Consider the following 15774-nt stretch of genomic DNA (forward strand, 5'->3'; position numbering starts at 1 on the left):
AAGTTTCGTACAAGTATTGTTTTATCTGCAAGACCAGGACTCCGAGACATTCCAAAAATATTCTCAAGTTGCGTCTCACATTCTTTCCCTGTCGCTAGTGATTACACATGCATTCACACCAATCTACATTTGGTTTTCCACACCAGCTTGAACGCACTTCTACTCTCTCCACTCAGTGCCTTTCGGCCAATTATATTCCAACATGTAACCAAGTGGAGGCTCCCATTCTTGACTAAAGTCAAATAAATATTCTTGACCGACTTGCCTACCTCTTTTTCTCTGTCGAAGTCTTCGTTATTATTGAATTCTCTTTAAGTTCTCATCTTGCCTCATTGTATAACTTTACCCTCCAGATATTGCCAAGGGATAACTGTCCATGTGTTCTAAGGTAGGTTCTTTACAGCTGCTAAGCTAAGTCTTTGCTTGTGATGCAAATAAAGTTCCTATTTTTTGCCTCTCATGTATGTTGTTATGTGTTGAATTTCCGCAACAGGGAAGGGATAAAACAGATCCTTGAATCCTGATGGCGGAGATTGTCGGGTCTGCAGTTGTCCAGGAGACGGTTAGCTAAATCCTCTCTAATCTGGTTCAAAATTATGGGGAGAAAGAGAAATCAAATGCGAACAGAAACTTGGAGAGGTTAGAGATGGCACACATCAGGCTGGAGGCTGCTCTTGAGACGTCAGAAAAGTGGCAGATCACTGATGTGTCCTTGCTGCGTTGGCGCAGGAAGCTGAAGCGTGCTGCCCAAGAGTGTGACGACACTCTGCATAAATGCAAACAGAGGATCCTAGAAGAAGAGACAGAACAGAGGGTGAGAAATTCCCCATTTCCTGTACGTATAGCACATACTACTAAGTCATTTGTTTTCTCCATCTTTAGCCCCAACAATGACGAGTCGAACAGTTCCATTGTTAGAAGATTTGAGTGGTTTGCAGATGGTGCTAGTGAGTTTCTGAGATTGGTAGAGCTTGGTGGCACACCCTATTGTCACATGCCCTTTTGACCCTCTTATCAGGCACCTTCTTACAGGCAAGAAACTGCAGCACAGAATCATTCGAGCAAACAAGTGCCCTTTGTTTCTACAGTTGGTTCCCTTTATTACTGCAGAGTATCGAATAGAGGCTAGACTCATCTTGATTCAGACAGATGTTAATGTATCGGATGATGACTTTTTCCTTTCTATAATGCTACAACTTTCAGAGAATACAGACATAGTAGGGACCACAATTAAGTGCCTACAACCGTATGCACCTCTTTTCAAGTCTACAGTTGAAACCGTTAGAAGAGAACTGATACAACTAGCTACAGAAGACTTCTCATGGGTGCCACATGTTGATACACACCACAAAGAACATTGGGACAATCTTCACAGCTTTGTCACTGATTGGTTTCGCCCGAACCCATTATGTTGCAAGCAGAATGATCAGCACAAGCTCTATCCTGGTAGAAAGTTAAACACGTCAAGATTACCAGATGTCTCTTTAGAACCAGTTATTGGAGTACATCTGCAGTGCCATATCTCGCTCTCAGAGTGCAGCCAACATAGGTCCTTACTGTTTGATACAAAAAATTCTCTACAAGATTCTCCATATCTGAAAGTTGGACTTGTTTTGACGCCCCATGGATATTTAGAAGACATCCTACTTGTGGGTAAAAGTCCTGCAATACCAGCAATCTACAGCAATGAGCAGCATTGCTTGCATACAGACTTCACCTTTGGGCAACTTGGAGAGATCATGCTGCCGAAGGCAATAGATTACTTCTGCAAGAATGACGAAGCAACAGTATACCAAATGCTTTGGAAACCAAAACATGGCGCTGCATACATTCTGGTTGAGAAGGCAAGCATGAGCTCAAGGAGAACAAGCATAAGAACATGGAGAAATTTTCGGGGACCTAGGAAAGGAAAGATGTTGCAATGGCATGATCAAGAGATAGGGAGACAGATAGACGCGGCCTTTCAATTCCTCAACCTGTGGGTTGCACATGCGCCTGTCCAGCTGCAAGGCTCGATTGTGGACTGGATTCAGAAAGAAAAGGAAAGTCAGTTAGCAGCATCGCAACTACATCTGAAATTCTAAACCATCTAGCATGGATGGATAAGGGAAATAGGAATACAAAGACTGGAAATGGGATGTTCTAGGGAACACATCAATATGTGGAGTTACTATTCATAGCTGGGCACAACTATGCCAGAAACATAAAAGTCCTATGTCGTCAGAGCAAAATCATAGCAAGAAGGTTGTGAAGTTACATCTTGGCTGTTTATTCTGTTGCCTAACAAAGCTATATTTACAATTACAATTAGAGGTACTAAGTTATGTAGACTAGGAACTTGTGCATGTATAGCCCATCACTCATTTTTAGTTTTCGTGTGGTGTCGCTTGTTTCTCGCCATCTGATCTCATTTATCAGAATGTAATTAATCTTTCAGCGTCTGTAGTTATTTTTTTTCCATGAGAATTTTAAGTGGGTGGTTATGTACCATGTATTATCACCATTTTAGAGGAAAATATAAGGATAATGCTCTATTGTGTCTTTTATGTACCTCTCTGTGTAGCTGATAATCGCATCCTGTAAACTTTATTTGAATGGAAATTTCTCGATTTTATATCCTCTGCAGTCTGTACCTGATGATTTTAGAATGAAGATAGAATCCCAATCATGGTTCTGGCATGTGACTACACTGCCAATGCCCAATGCACACACCTTGTTACTAACTCTCTACTGTACTTAATATGCTGAATAACCAGCACATTGGCACAATTCTGATGCAGTGAGATCGTGCTCTGACCTGCCCATTAAAGATTCAGCGTTTCTCAAATTGAAAAATACACCTAGCACTACTGTCGTCTGTCGATCATAAAGTAGTTAAGCATCAAACTAATTGTTTGTTGCATACAAATGATGGAAATAGAATATGAATCATGCAATTAGAAACTTGTAATAACTTTTTTTTGAAAGATGTCAGTATCACTGGCCAGCTTTTAAGAAGTCAAGTTGGGCACTCGTGTTGACCGCGCGCTCGAACACGGGTGGGTGGGCTGACGATACCCCTGTGGGGATTAAGCCCCGGTGCGAATATGGTTCGAACCTTGGTGGGTGTTTTGGCCACTGCCAGCGCCCACCACCAAGCCACGAGTTCGTTCGCAGAAACTTAAGAAATTCAGAACTGGGAAAAAGAAACAAGATGCCTGTGTGTACTGACTACTGAAATATCAGCATGTTCAAATCCCTTGAGGCTTTGTTTATTGGCCCAACCAAGAGATAGAATCTCATGCTGTTAGTACCAAGAGCATCTCCAATAATTTACCAATAAACATTTTTCAACATAGTATTATTGTAATGTCCCAGTATAATTATTATAATTATTGGAGGAGATGCTTTTACAACTCCCCGATAATCTCATTCTAATGGAGTTAGCAATATTGGATTAGAGAAAAATTCAGACTTTTTTTAAAAGGAGTTAGGATAAAATATTAGAATAAATTAATAATTATTAAGGAAAGAGAGAAGTATTGGGAATTAGTAGAGTATATTGTTTCTCCTGATATTGAGAGTGTTGGGAGGACTAACCTATGACTATTTGGGCTAGAGCTATTTAGGTCAATCAAATAGCTCTCCAATGAAATAGCCTTTCACATATTTGGATCCAAGGGTTATTTGTCTCTTAAAATACTTTTTCAATCATTTGAGTGCCATTTTTTGAAAAGAGAGTGAGAGAATAAGTGGGGTCCACCCGAAATAGCTCAAATAATCACTCAGGGCAAGTACATTGGTGTCGTTTTAAAACGGTCTTATGCAGTGACACATAATCTTGAGACGACCTACTAGACAAACTTCTACAATTCCTTAATTTGTGGATGAAATAAAGAAATATTTTAAGTTGCATGGCAACAACAACTCATACAATGGTGGAAAGTAATCTCATACTCCTAAATTTTAGCATATGAGGCGGTTGTTTCGCGAGACAACCACCACCTTGCTCTCTCTCCTCCACATTACCAAAAATCCTATGTGGCATTGTATGAGACGACCTATAAGACTGATGACGGGTAGCAATGTACCTGCCCTAGGTGAGATAGTTTTTTGAGGTAGACTATTTGTAAATAGTCAAGAACTAGCCTCCATATTTAAGGAGTTTGAGCTATTTTGAGCTAAAAAGGGATAGACTGCAAATAATCATGCAAACTGCCCGTTGACCGTTTATCAGTTTATTGGGAAGAGGTGGAATGCTCTGTTATTGCCATCGCTTCCAACCAAGGTTCAGGTTCCCTAAAAAAATCCCATAAAAAAAGGTTCCCTAAAAAAAAAAAGGTTCAGGAAGCGTGAAAAATTCCGCCCGCAGCTGCTGAGGCTGAGGCGCTATTCAACGCAACTTGCTCGGGTCTCCCCCGCGACTGCGCTCGGCCGTGATGCTGCCGGGATGCCTTCTTCTCACCGGGCTCCTGCGCTCAGCCTCCACCGCTTCCTCCGCTCCTCGAATGCCAAAGGTGAGACCTTCTTCTTCTATAATTTCCGCATCTCTGAGTTCTTCATTTGGGCATAGTTTTTTCTTTGCCCCTCTGTGATTTTGCAAAGGTCTCGCTTTGTCGCGTCGACGCGGTGCTGTCCGATAGCTGAGAGTGAGAACGAATCTGGATCTGCGCTTTCGAGGGAGAAACTTGCCAAAATGGCCAATCTTGATCTGCCAAAATGCCTATACAGTAACTGCGAATCTGCAATGTAAATAGCTAATGGGAAATATATTTCCCAAAAAAAACTAATGGGACCATTTTGCATCTCCACCGTGCAGAATAGCATCACGTCCTGGAATGTACACTGCAGCTTAAGTCCCGTAGTAAAAAGGAAGCATAGCTTTCCTCAATTGCAGAGTCATTGCAAAAAATGCTTGCTCCGAATGGGGGCCTGACAAATGCTGTTCCATTGTTTGAAACTGCGGCACAAATTGGTTCATTTATCTGCTCCAGTAGCAAGTAGTGGTGGAACCAGCTAGGTAGCACTAGATGCCTTGGACTACCCTAAATTTTGAGATTTTCTCTTTCACCTTTGCAGAATCACTGGTACTTCGCCGTGTTCTACTCTTAATAATTAGTGATCCTGTTTCATTGATATGAGCATTTTAGCATGAGGAGGTATTGTATTTAGTTATGAATTCTTGGTTTTCGTTCGATTTCACTGATTTGTCAGGATAAGCGGTTTAGCTGTTGGATTATCCTTCTATGCTAGAGCTTGTTAATATCGTCTGTGCAATTTGCATTCCTTTTGCTACCACATCAAAGCAATGTGTTGACTTCCTCCCTGTAACAACTAAGCAACAAGAAAGACTTTCTTTCAGGCTTGAAGGAATATTGACAGACTTAGGCCTCTAAAAGTATTCATTTATTTGACATAGTATTAGCTACCAGAGAAGTGGAAAACTGGAAATCCATATCCACTTGCTACAACAACACAGCTACCAGAAAACTGGAAATCCATACCCACATGCTGCACCAACACCTGCAGTTAACACAAGTTTGTTATGTTTACAATGCTGTTCAATTGCCATTCAAATTAAACCCACATGTATGCACGCAAGTCAAATGTTTCCAGTATTCTAAATTTACTGTGCAATGGTTTGACACTATGTTCTTCACTTCTTGCTTCACAGAATATGGGCAGTTGGGACAAATTTACTTCGAGTTCATGTTATTCTCACAGCAACAATGCTTCCAGTAAAGCAAGGCTAACAGCTAAGGTAGATATGGTCATATGGACTCCTTTCTCATGATGCTACGCCAATTATTTTATTCTTATTAAGCATGATGTTTCTTTTTTCGATAAGGGAGTCTTTATTGATCTTAGTCCATTACATCAACATGATACTTAAGCATGAATTAGAGGCAGTAATCCTATTGAGTTCATAGTAAGGCAAACAACTGGATAGTTTCTGTTGCTGAATAGTCATGTCGCTCGTCTCAACAATGCAAAGTTTGGGAGCCACAAAATGGCAATTGCTTACTGTACATGTTCTAGAATTCTGGCCTCCTAACGAAATCATTCCTTTTTCTGTGTAGTAGGAGCAGTTAGACCCCTTAGCGCTGATTAAAGATGAAGTCTCTGAAGTAACAGATCGATTGCGTTCAATGGTGGTTGCTGAGGTGCATAGTTAAACTGCAATCTTCGCTTGAATTATGTTGTACAACGATACTTTCACCGTTTTTTCTGTATCATGAAATACTGTTAAACTACATCACCCACCTCTTCGCAATAGCTTAAACTTTTAGGTGAACTATTTGACACATTAAACTCAGTAGTCAGTACATGTGTTATCGCAACAGGTGCCTGAACTGACATCAGCAGCTGGATACTTCTTCAGCGCTGGAGCTGAAGGGAAAAGAACTTGTCCTACCGTAAGACCAGACTTCATAATGTGTTTCTTTTTTCCTTATCATTATACCATAGATACCTACTGTTTTTTAGTACGCACGAGTATATGTAACCTACTCATTCAGTTTCCTCATTGTAAGTTCCTGATCATTATATTTCAGGTTCTACTATTGATGGCTTCAGCTATAAGCATGAAAATTTCTGATGGCTTAGAGAATAGATCTCGTGCAAGGCATATGCGTGTTGCTGAGATAACTGAAATGATTCATGTACACATCCTAGACATCTTATTTCATTTGACTCTCTAAAACCTTCAGAAATATTTATTTCGATGACATGTATTCTCTCTTGCATCTTAGATATCAAGCCTTATTCATGATGATGTTTTGGATGATGCTGATACTAGACGTGGCATGGATTCATTGAACTTCACAGTGGGGAAGAAGGTAATATCATATATTTTTTTTCTATAATGGCTAACCTGTATATTTAGAACAGGAAAAAAGGTTAGTACTTATTCTAAACATAAAAATAATTGAAAAGGAAATCCAAAGGATCCCATTTTAAAGTTGTCTTGTTAAATGTGGACAGATAATCATGTGGAAATCAATTACTTGCTGTTCAGTAGTTCCATTGATGTATTTTGTTTTAGACATTTTGTAGTTTTTAGAGACCAAGATATCAACAATTTCTTATTTAATGCGCAAGCAAGCCAAATTTCTGTTTCTTACCTCTGAAAACGAATAATCAAAATGGTTGTATCTGTTTATTCACCACATCTTCATCTCATAAGTATGGACCATATTCTTCTAAAAGAAATAAAATGGAGCAACACCAAGTCATGCTGTAAACTTTGCAAAATGCAAGTCAAACTATACCTTGTATCGTATTCACAATACCTTCAAAACAGTTAGTAATGCTGATGCTTACTTGCAGCTTGCAGTGTTGGCTGGTGATTTTCTACTTTTCAGGGCATTTTCTGCTGCTGTATCTCTTGACAATACTGAGGTGTGACATTTCTCCTTTGTAAAGGCCAACAAATTGTATTATTCTCCTAAATCTTTGAAGTTGGGAATGTTGCTATCTAGGATAAAATAGATTGAGTGGAGGCTGAAAAGTTGGCACACAAATAACAAAATTGCTTTAGTTTTTAGCATGTGAGCTGCCATGACACTCTGCATCTTTATCCATTTCTTTCAACATCAGATTTTGTTGGCTCCTTTCCAGTCTGTATCTTTTACATGCTTATATCATCAAGATACTGAAATTATTTTAATGCTGCAGGTTGTATCATTACTAGCAACTGCTGTAAATAATCTTGTTACTGGTGAGCTTATGCAGATGTCAATAACTCCAGCACAGCGCTGCAGGTATCCAACTCATTTTCTTATTTTTCTTGCATCAAGCTATTCTCGAGTGCTGGAGTTTTACTGATGGAAGATAGTACTCGTAAATTTCAATAAGGTTGAGGTGTGATGTTGGGTACCAGTGAGGAGGTATCAGATTAGTGCTATGAATATGCTGCTACCCTCAGTTGATTCTTAAACTCTTCATTTTGGTTGTGATATGTGTGCAAGTAGCTGTTTAGCTTGCAGTGGATATGTACTAGTATTACTATTCATTCATTATCATCAAAGTCAAAGAAAAATGTACACTATTATGATGATGCCCATCACAATTAAATAGATCACTGATGCTAAACTATCTACAAAAACTTGGGATATGGGATCAAGCAGATTAAAGAAAAGATAGGAATGCTAGATGGGTTCATCAAGCCATAACAAACAACCCAACACTTTCTGATATTTTACTTAAGTGACACCTGTTCATTTATGCTTGTACAGCATGGACTATTATTTGCAGAAGACATACTACAAGACAGCTGCACTGATTTCAAACAGCTGCAAAGCTATTGCTGTCATCACTGGGCAAACGGCAGAAATACAAGCTCTTGCTTATCAGTATGGCAGACATTTGGTGTGTTGTATTTTTCCTTACCTAGAAGCTGTTGCTATTTTTTGCTAACCATGAACTGATAAATGACCTGCATTCCCTCTGCGAGGGCATAGCATATCAGTTGATCGATGACATCCTTGATTTCACAGGCACAACAGCTTCACTAGGCAAAGCCTCCTTGTCTGATATCCATCAAGTAATACAGTTATTCACTCAATATTTCCTTAATAGTATTTTACCTTTCCAGAATAAATAACATGTAAGGAATTATATATGCCCTGTATGGACAGGGAATTGTGACAGCTCCCATACTGTTTGCGATGGAAGAGTTCCCCGAACTGTGTGAGATTGTTGAGCAGGGATTCGATGACCCTTCAAATGTTGAGATTGTTAGTATTGAAAGTATACATTTCTTTGTTCCCAGTACTATGCTTTCAAATATTTGGGTTGTGAAATGTTCATAACTTGTCTTGTAGGCCCTCAAATACCTTTCGAAAAGTCAGGGAATCGAGAAGACAAGGTTACTTGCTGCTGAACATGCAAAATTGGCAGCGGACGCTATTGATGGTCTTCCTGAGAGTGAGGACCAAGTCATCCTTAACTCGAGGCAAGCGCTCAAAGATCTTACTCAAAAGTTCATGAGAAGAACAAAGTGAACTGGTTAAACATGCAAAGTGAATTGGTGAAGCAGAAATTGTAAAATTGGTTAAACATGCCAGCAGGCAGTAGAACTATGCATCGTGCATGTCTTTGTTGCTGAACAGTTTGTTACGGTGACTGATGAATTTCAGGAGGTTTGGAACAAGAGCTTTACCTCTCTTTTCCCTCCATTTTTCTCAGCAGTAAAATTGTCCAACCTTGATGAAACCATTCATGTATATCTGCAGATTGCGTGATGATAAGCATAAGAATGCCAGAGTTGCCTTAAGAGCCTGTAGATACCCAACAACATATGTCTGAATAATTGGAGTAAAACATTCAGATACATCTTCTAAGAAACATAACTTGCAGACCGATTTCTGCCAAAATTATTACAGAAACCACACAAAATGTAGGAAAGATCATCCGGTATTCAAAGACCTAGCCTAACCTCGCAAACTAAAAACTAGAACGCCAATTCGATGTTGCTGTACTCGAATGCCGACCGTCAAGCTACATCAGTTTTTCAATACCACACCAGAGTTATTCCCTGCAGGAAAATGACATAGCCCAAACGTGCAAATTGCAAACTTCCAGACCAGGTCAGAGGCTTCAGCAAACTCCTCATCGTTCAGTAGGACTTTTTTTTAATCAACATCGTTCAGTAGGACTTTTTTTTTTATCAACATCGTTCAGTAGGACTTGAGATGAATTGATCAGAGAATAATACTACTCGTAGATGGAAGTAAAAACTAAAAAGATGGGCTTCTCTTGGGCTGTGGCTTTGCAGACGGGCTTTACAGCTTCTCCTTGGTTCATGAATATAACCGAGAGAGAGAGAGCGTCAAGTGGTAGTTTCAGACCAATTGCTGTCAACATCCTTTGTGCAAGGTAGCACCTAAGAACGACGGCATCCTAAGGGAATTTGCACAAATGGTTTCCAAGTTTTTTCACATTTCAAGATCATGCTAAGGGAATCAAGGATCATAGGATAATTTGGACTAAAGATTTGTAGGTAATTTTGGTGGTACGACCACCCATCACTCACCGAGTAAAATGCAGAAGCCTTCTAACAGTTGTGCCAGGAAAGAAAAATATTTTATGACTGCTGTGATGAAAGATGTATGTCTGGTAAATGTGACAGATATGCTTACTTGAGAACAACCGGTTGGTAACTGGCTAACTGCACAGACAGCAGCCAAGGAGCTCATGGTGCAGGGCAAAGGCCACTGGCCGGAGGCTCCCGCCCAGGATTCGAACTCTGGGTGCAGCACCTTAAACTTCAGAGGTATCTTTTGGGGGATATCTCTTTTAAAAAAACTGCACAGACAGCAATTATGTGAAGGAGAGTACATCAGAACTCGAAGCCGCTAGATCCCATCCCCAAGAATCTACAGAACAGCTACGGGGACAACGCCCTTCGTTGGCGAAGGTTTGGAGAGAGGCTGCGTGATCTAGCCGACGCTAGGAGCGACGACAGCTCCTCGGTTGACCGCTCCTTTCCTTTTATATTTTATGACGCATTCAAATAATTGCCTTTTTCTGTCCCGTTTAATTGTTCTAGCCATGTAAGACATACAGACAATTTCTTATCTTTTTTAAGAAAATGCTAGCACAACTTTTCTGAATCGGCAAGTAATTCAAACGAATATGGACTAAAATGTTCAATATAGACATTATCTTACTCAATTAACCGCAACACAATTCATGGCAAACGATTTTCAGATCAGGCATGGATTTATGAGCATTGCAATTATATGAGCACTCTATTTCCTCCATCAACGTAAATTGTATTATATCCATATGTTTAGTGTTCTTTCTCAAAGAAAAAAAAAACTTTCACAGTACCACAGTTTTATTACTTTTAAAACCATATTAAAATACCAAATTGTACATCAAAACTACATCACACATGGAGGCAATGCCGATATCCAAATTAACACTTTTTCATTACCAGATGCATTGATGTACATGCAGTAACCTATAAAATTATAATACAGTACGCCAGTTGGACCAGTACAAACCACAAGGCCAAAAGATCATAGCAGAACACTATTAGGCCATTAAGCTACACAGGCTTGCCAGTAGTACACCAAAAGTCCTGCAGGGTTTATATATATATATATAAGCCCATATTATAGATTCAAACTCCAAAACACTATGACAGTGACCGAAACCACGTAGCCACACTCCCCAGCAGTTCAAGCAGGACACTGTTCTCTCACAGAGAATAGTATTCATGGATGTAAGTATAGTATCTTGGGTCATCACAAGTCACATTGCGCAAGTCAGGGCCAGGGGAGTCATCAGGGGACCAGGGGGGAGAGTAATCATCCCAGCAGTAGTCACGATAGGGATCGTCATCCTCCTCCTGCACGGTTGTAGTCGTTGGCAAAACCGCTCCATCACCCTTAAGTTTGTCTGATGGACCGGTGTCTACCAAGAAATCAAAGACTTCTGTCCCTGATAGTGCGGCAGTGACATCATTCTTCTTCAGCGTCCTCCTCTTGTCCTCGTCGGCATGAAACCACGCCCGCAGTGTTAGTTCCTGGATGAACATCTCACAAGCCTTGGCAAACAACACTGGTGCCTCACCCGCGATCCTTGGGACATCGGAATCGGCTTTCATGATCTTCTTGATCCTTGCCAGGGGAAGGCTGTGGGTCTTGAAATCAGTTGTCTGCTTGCTCTCGTCCAGCTGGCCGGACCAGAAGGCCTGGAGCTGTTGCTGCTGATGGCTATTATGGGTCTGCTGGGATGCAACCTGGTTCTGATCTAAGGAATGAGGCTGGATGACTGGATCGACTGGAGCATCCTGTGACGCTGGAGCAATGGAGGTGCCTGCTGATGGTGATACAGATGCCAATGCTGCAGGGGTATCACCATTTGTCATACCTTGATTCACCGTAGTCTCTGAGGGTTGCTTCTCCATGTCCATGTACTGCACTTCAGAATGCAGCTACTGCAGGACCTGTCATTCACAGAAGCTTACATGTTCATTTCAATAACTCATCAGGACTAAGATTCTACAAGCCTATCACAGTATTCAGCAAGAATAAATTTCCTGAAACGAAAAAGAATACAGCAAGAAAACATAGTAACAAAATGTTTCGTCAAAGAAGACATACATGTCAGATTTTTCACTTTCTCCATACAAAATAAGTAAATAACTGAAGCAAAATTGTTAAACGATACTAGCATAGAACAACGAAATTCACACTGCAGGCACAACAACCTCAAGACTTACAAAAAAATTAAAATGGAGCAAGTTGCAAGAAGCCAAGCATATAAATCATAATTAAGGAGGGAACACTATCGAATTGTTTGTGTTAGGCTACCTGGTATAAGATGCAATAAAGCTATGAATACAGGATCTGACCTTGAGCTAAGTAACACACATAGCTGATAAGTTATGCAAATGTAATCACAAAATGTGATATTTATATGGAAAATTTAGTCTTACATCACATAACTAACACAAAAATATTTTTCTTAACTTGATTACTTTACAGATTTTAAATCTTATCATATCAGATACAAAATTGTATAAGTAAATTATACAAGAGCCTTTAAATTCGACTATGCTTCCAGCTACTAACTCTGTCTTTGTAGAAACCTTCTTTTTTCTCATCCAAAACGTTCATGACAATAATTTTACAATCCTTTGAAATCTACATGACAAGTCATGTTAGGTCATTTACCACTTGATTTCCCATCTGTAAATTAGATGGCTAGGGACAAGAAGTGTTGACCCACTAATATGACGTGCAGGTCTACTAAGGTCCTCAGTTCCCAGTCACGGAACATGCTGACGTGGCATTCCATATGACACCAACATGATTGGGAATTCATGTTGGTAATCCCATAACTCTGAAGAGATCAATATCCAAACTACTTAATAAATGGACGCACGATGCCATCCATGGCTGTACCAACTGCCAACCTACTAATTGGGAGGGCAATGTTTTTTCATAGAAAAAAGACCATAAATGTTCACATATACAATTAATTCCCTACAATATTACTCCACCTCTTAGAGCCATACATAGACGTGGGACTTCAAAAAGAAGATTTTTTTTTCCATGGCCAATCCCCCCTCGAATTACCTCGCTTAATCTCCCAATCAATACATATCAGCAACACAAGTTTCTGCATCGACAGAGGTTTATTCGCATCGTGCGCAAAAGTTCAGATACGATACGGTCATACGAGTCGAAACATTTTTTTTCACTGTGCTTTGACCAAAAGACTAAAACAAGGATTGACCTTTCTTGTCCCATCAAGTCAAACACCCCCCCCCCCTCCCCCTCCTGTCATTAAGAGATGAAAATCTCCATCCTAGCCTTTTCCCCATGCGTCTCATCATTGATGAGTTACTCAGTATTGAAACACAACGATACAGCAACCTAAAAGGAGAGGAATTGCGCGCTCTTTTATCTGATGGCAGTTTACTGTTCAATCTGTCACCGTCAACAACTACCAAGAAACCCCCAATCCGAGAGGACCGGGAACCCCGATGTCGCAATCAAACAAAAGGGCCGCAAAAATCTGCCAAAAAGGGCACAGGAAACGTACAAAAGGAACTAGGAACCGCGAGCAAAGAAAGCACCCACCAACAACCGCGCCGCCAACAAACGGAGAAGCGCCGCAACCCTAGCAACCAAAACCCTGGAGCGACGAGAAGACGAGTTCAGAAGAATCTACGAGTAGAGACGAAGGACGACGGTGGTCGTTCGGCGGTTACCTCGGAGGCCGCGGCTGTCACAGCCCTAAAAAAAGGAAAAGAAAATAAAAATCCCGCCGGGCCCCACCTGTCAGCCCCCCCTTTCCCTCTCCTGCTCTGTTCGGCGCCGCGGCACGCGTCGCCCGTCGCCGGTCAACCTCGACTTCCGTGCCACGTGCCGGCCAATCTCGCAAGCCGTGCCGCCCCTTCACTCTCTCCTCACCCCTCTCCTTATCCGCGCCCGGCCCGTTCCCGTTCCCCGCCTCAAACCCTAGCCCTTCCTCCCCATTGCCGCCGCCACCCCCGAGCTTCGTCGCCGCCGCGATTCGTCGCCGACGGTGAGGTTCTCCCTGATCTAGCGCGCGCACCACGTAGCTCTCCTCCTCCTCCTCCTCCGATTTTGGCCCTCACCCGGCCTTCTCTCCCTTCCTGCAGCGCCGGCGGCAAGCGCCCTCGCCCCGCCGCCGCCCCTGCTCGTCGCGCCGCCCGTCCGCCGCTGCTCCTCGCCTACGTCACCGCCGGTGAGACTCGCCGCCACCTCCGCATCCCCGTGCGCGCCCCCTCCAGCCTGCTCCGGCCTCGCCTCACCTCGCCGCCTCGCGCCGCCGCCGCCGTCGCCGCGCGTGCGCGCGCGCGTCGCGCCGCGCGTACGCTGTGGCCGCGCCCACGCCGCGGTCAGGGCGCGTGCCCTGCCTTGACCCGGCTGGGTGGGTCGCTGGCCAGCGGACCCCGCTTGTCAGCGCCTGTGGGCGTGGAAGCCGGGTGTACCTAGCAATTTAGCTAGGGTTCCTTTAGGTTTTATATTTCTGCAAACTTGTAAAATCTCTAGAAATTCATGTATAGCTCCAAAAATTATGAAACTTGTTTTGTTGGATTCCACTAGCTGAGATATACTTAGGAAAAATATTGTTTTGTATGTTACTTTGTTGTAGATTTATCTATAGTTTTATCTTGCAAAAGTGAGTTTATTGCTTAGTTATTTGTATACTACTTGAAAAATGTCAAACTAAATTTTGTTAGACTCCTTGTAAGGTGTAGTTTACATTAGTGCAACTTACTCATGTGTTTCCCTGCTGTTGGTTAGGGTTTCATTTCGATTTCGTGCTTGCTGTCCAAAAGGTGGTTTAGTATAGAACGTTTTACTGGAAAGTGATAAAATAGAAAAAGCAGTTTGGTTAGCTTTGTTTTCATGCCTTGTAGCTAAGATAATTTTCTTGGATTTGTTTAGTTGAGTTTGCATTCCTTTTCTGATTTACTTTGTTTAGAGTGGCTGAAAATTATTTTATTTTTGGTTATTTATATGAAAAAGATTTTACTGCAAAACCAGTTTTCTTGAGTTCTTTGCATTGTCATCTGCATGCTCAAATTGTTTCTTGATTTATGCTTGTTGTTTAGTTCGTTTCTTAATTCGTGCATCGCATTCATGCATTTTAGTAACCGAGCCGTCGGAGAACGAACCCGTGGAGGCCGCCGAGTCCGTTGAGCCCGAGCCTGGAGTCCCGTTCGTGGTCGAATCTGAAGTTAACCCAGGCAAGCAGCTAAGCATTTTCCTTGCACCTATTTAATCTGATTTAGTTAGCTATCTCACCGCGTATTGTTGGGTTATATATTATGTATGTATTGCATGCTTGTACCTACCTTGATGCATTCTCCTTCCTTGATTCATTTATTCATATCCTTGGCACTAGTTAGACAGCTAATAACTTAATCTGACTAGATGCTTAGCCCTGCTTAGAATACTCTTTTTGCTTGCTAGAAAGGATTGGTTTGGAGTATCACACTTTCCCGATTATCCTTGATCGCACTTGAGCATCTGGGGCAAGTGGAGTGCAGTATCGAGATTTGAGCGGAATGTTAGGGCCTAGAGAATGTAGTCACATGGGCATAGTCCGCTTGGATCGATTAAGGACCGAGTGGACCACGTCGGTTTTGAGCACCTTTCCGTGCTACCACATATCCAATATAATGGAACGGATAAGCCAATTACCTTCCTTGACTTGATCATTGATGTGCAGTCCTAGATACGTGGCTACAGGCTATGCAGAGAGGCTTAGAGTATCCCCAGGTGGACCTATGTGTAGGAA

General features: G+C 41.7%; 2 protein-coding genes and 1 pseudogene across 17 annotated transcripts; 2 read left to right on the top strand and 1 right to left on the bottom strand.

Moving 5' to 3' along the window:
* The first annotated feature begins 73 nt into the window (after window positions 1-73).
* On the top strand, window positions 74-2547 carry LOC120711673 (annotated as a pseudogene).
* A 1730-nt stretch (window positions 2548-4277) lies between these two features.
* Window positions 4278-9224, top strand: LOC120711675 (solanesyl-diphosphate synthase 1, mitochondrial-like). 16 transcript variants are annotated; one of them, XM_039997281.1, is made up of 12 exons: window positions 4371-4496; window positions 5654-5740; window positions 6060-6143; window positions 6324-6395; window positions 6534-6641; window positions 6732-6818; window positions 7309-7380; window positions 7657-7742; window positions 8217-8349; window positions 8435-8524; window positions 8619-8717; window positions 8805-9224. In XM_039997281.1, the coding sequence occupies exons 3-12, from the start codon at window positions 6129-6131 to the stop codon at window positions 8982-8984; spliced, it is 942 nt and encodes a 313-aa protein (XP_039853215.1). In that variant the 5' UTR covers window positions 4371-4496; window positions 5654-5740; window positions 6060-6128; the 3' UTR covers window positions 8985-9224. The 16 variants fall into 16 exon arrangements, 13 of the variants coding, with proteins under 13 accessions (XP_039853203.1, XP_039853206.1, XP_039853205.1 ...); XM_039997273.1 differs by lacking the exon at window positions 4371-4496 and adding an exon at window positions 5328-5568 and having other exon boundaries at window positions 6063-6142; window positions 6317-6395; XM_039997274.1 differs by lacking the exon at window positions 4371-4496 and adding an exon at window positions 5337-5568 and having other exon boundaries at window positions 6063-6143.
* Window positions 9225-11117: 1893 nt separating this feature from the next.
* On the bottom strand, window positions 11118-13726 carry LOC120711677 (nuclear transcription factor Y subunit C-2-like). Its single transcript, XM_039997282.1, has 2 exons — window positions 13712-13726; window positions 11118-11938 (listed from the first exon to the last, which is right to left on the bottom strand). The coding sequence occupies exon 2, from the start codon at window positions 11903-11905 to the stop codon at window positions 11189-11191; it is 717 nt and encodes a 238-aa protein (XP_039853216.1). The 5' UTR covers window positions 11906-11938; window positions 13712-13726; the 3' UTR covers window positions 11118-11188.
* Between the last annotated feature and the right edge of the window lie 2048 nt (window positions 13727-15774).

The sequence above is a fragment of the Panicum virgatum genome, chromosome 6K (assembly GCF_016808335.1).
Source record: "Panicum virgatum strain AP13 chromosome 6K, P.virgatum_v5, whole genome shotgun sequence".
NCBI lineage: Eukaryota > Viridiplantae > Streptophyta > Magnoliopsida > Poales > Poaceae > Panicum > Panicum virgatum.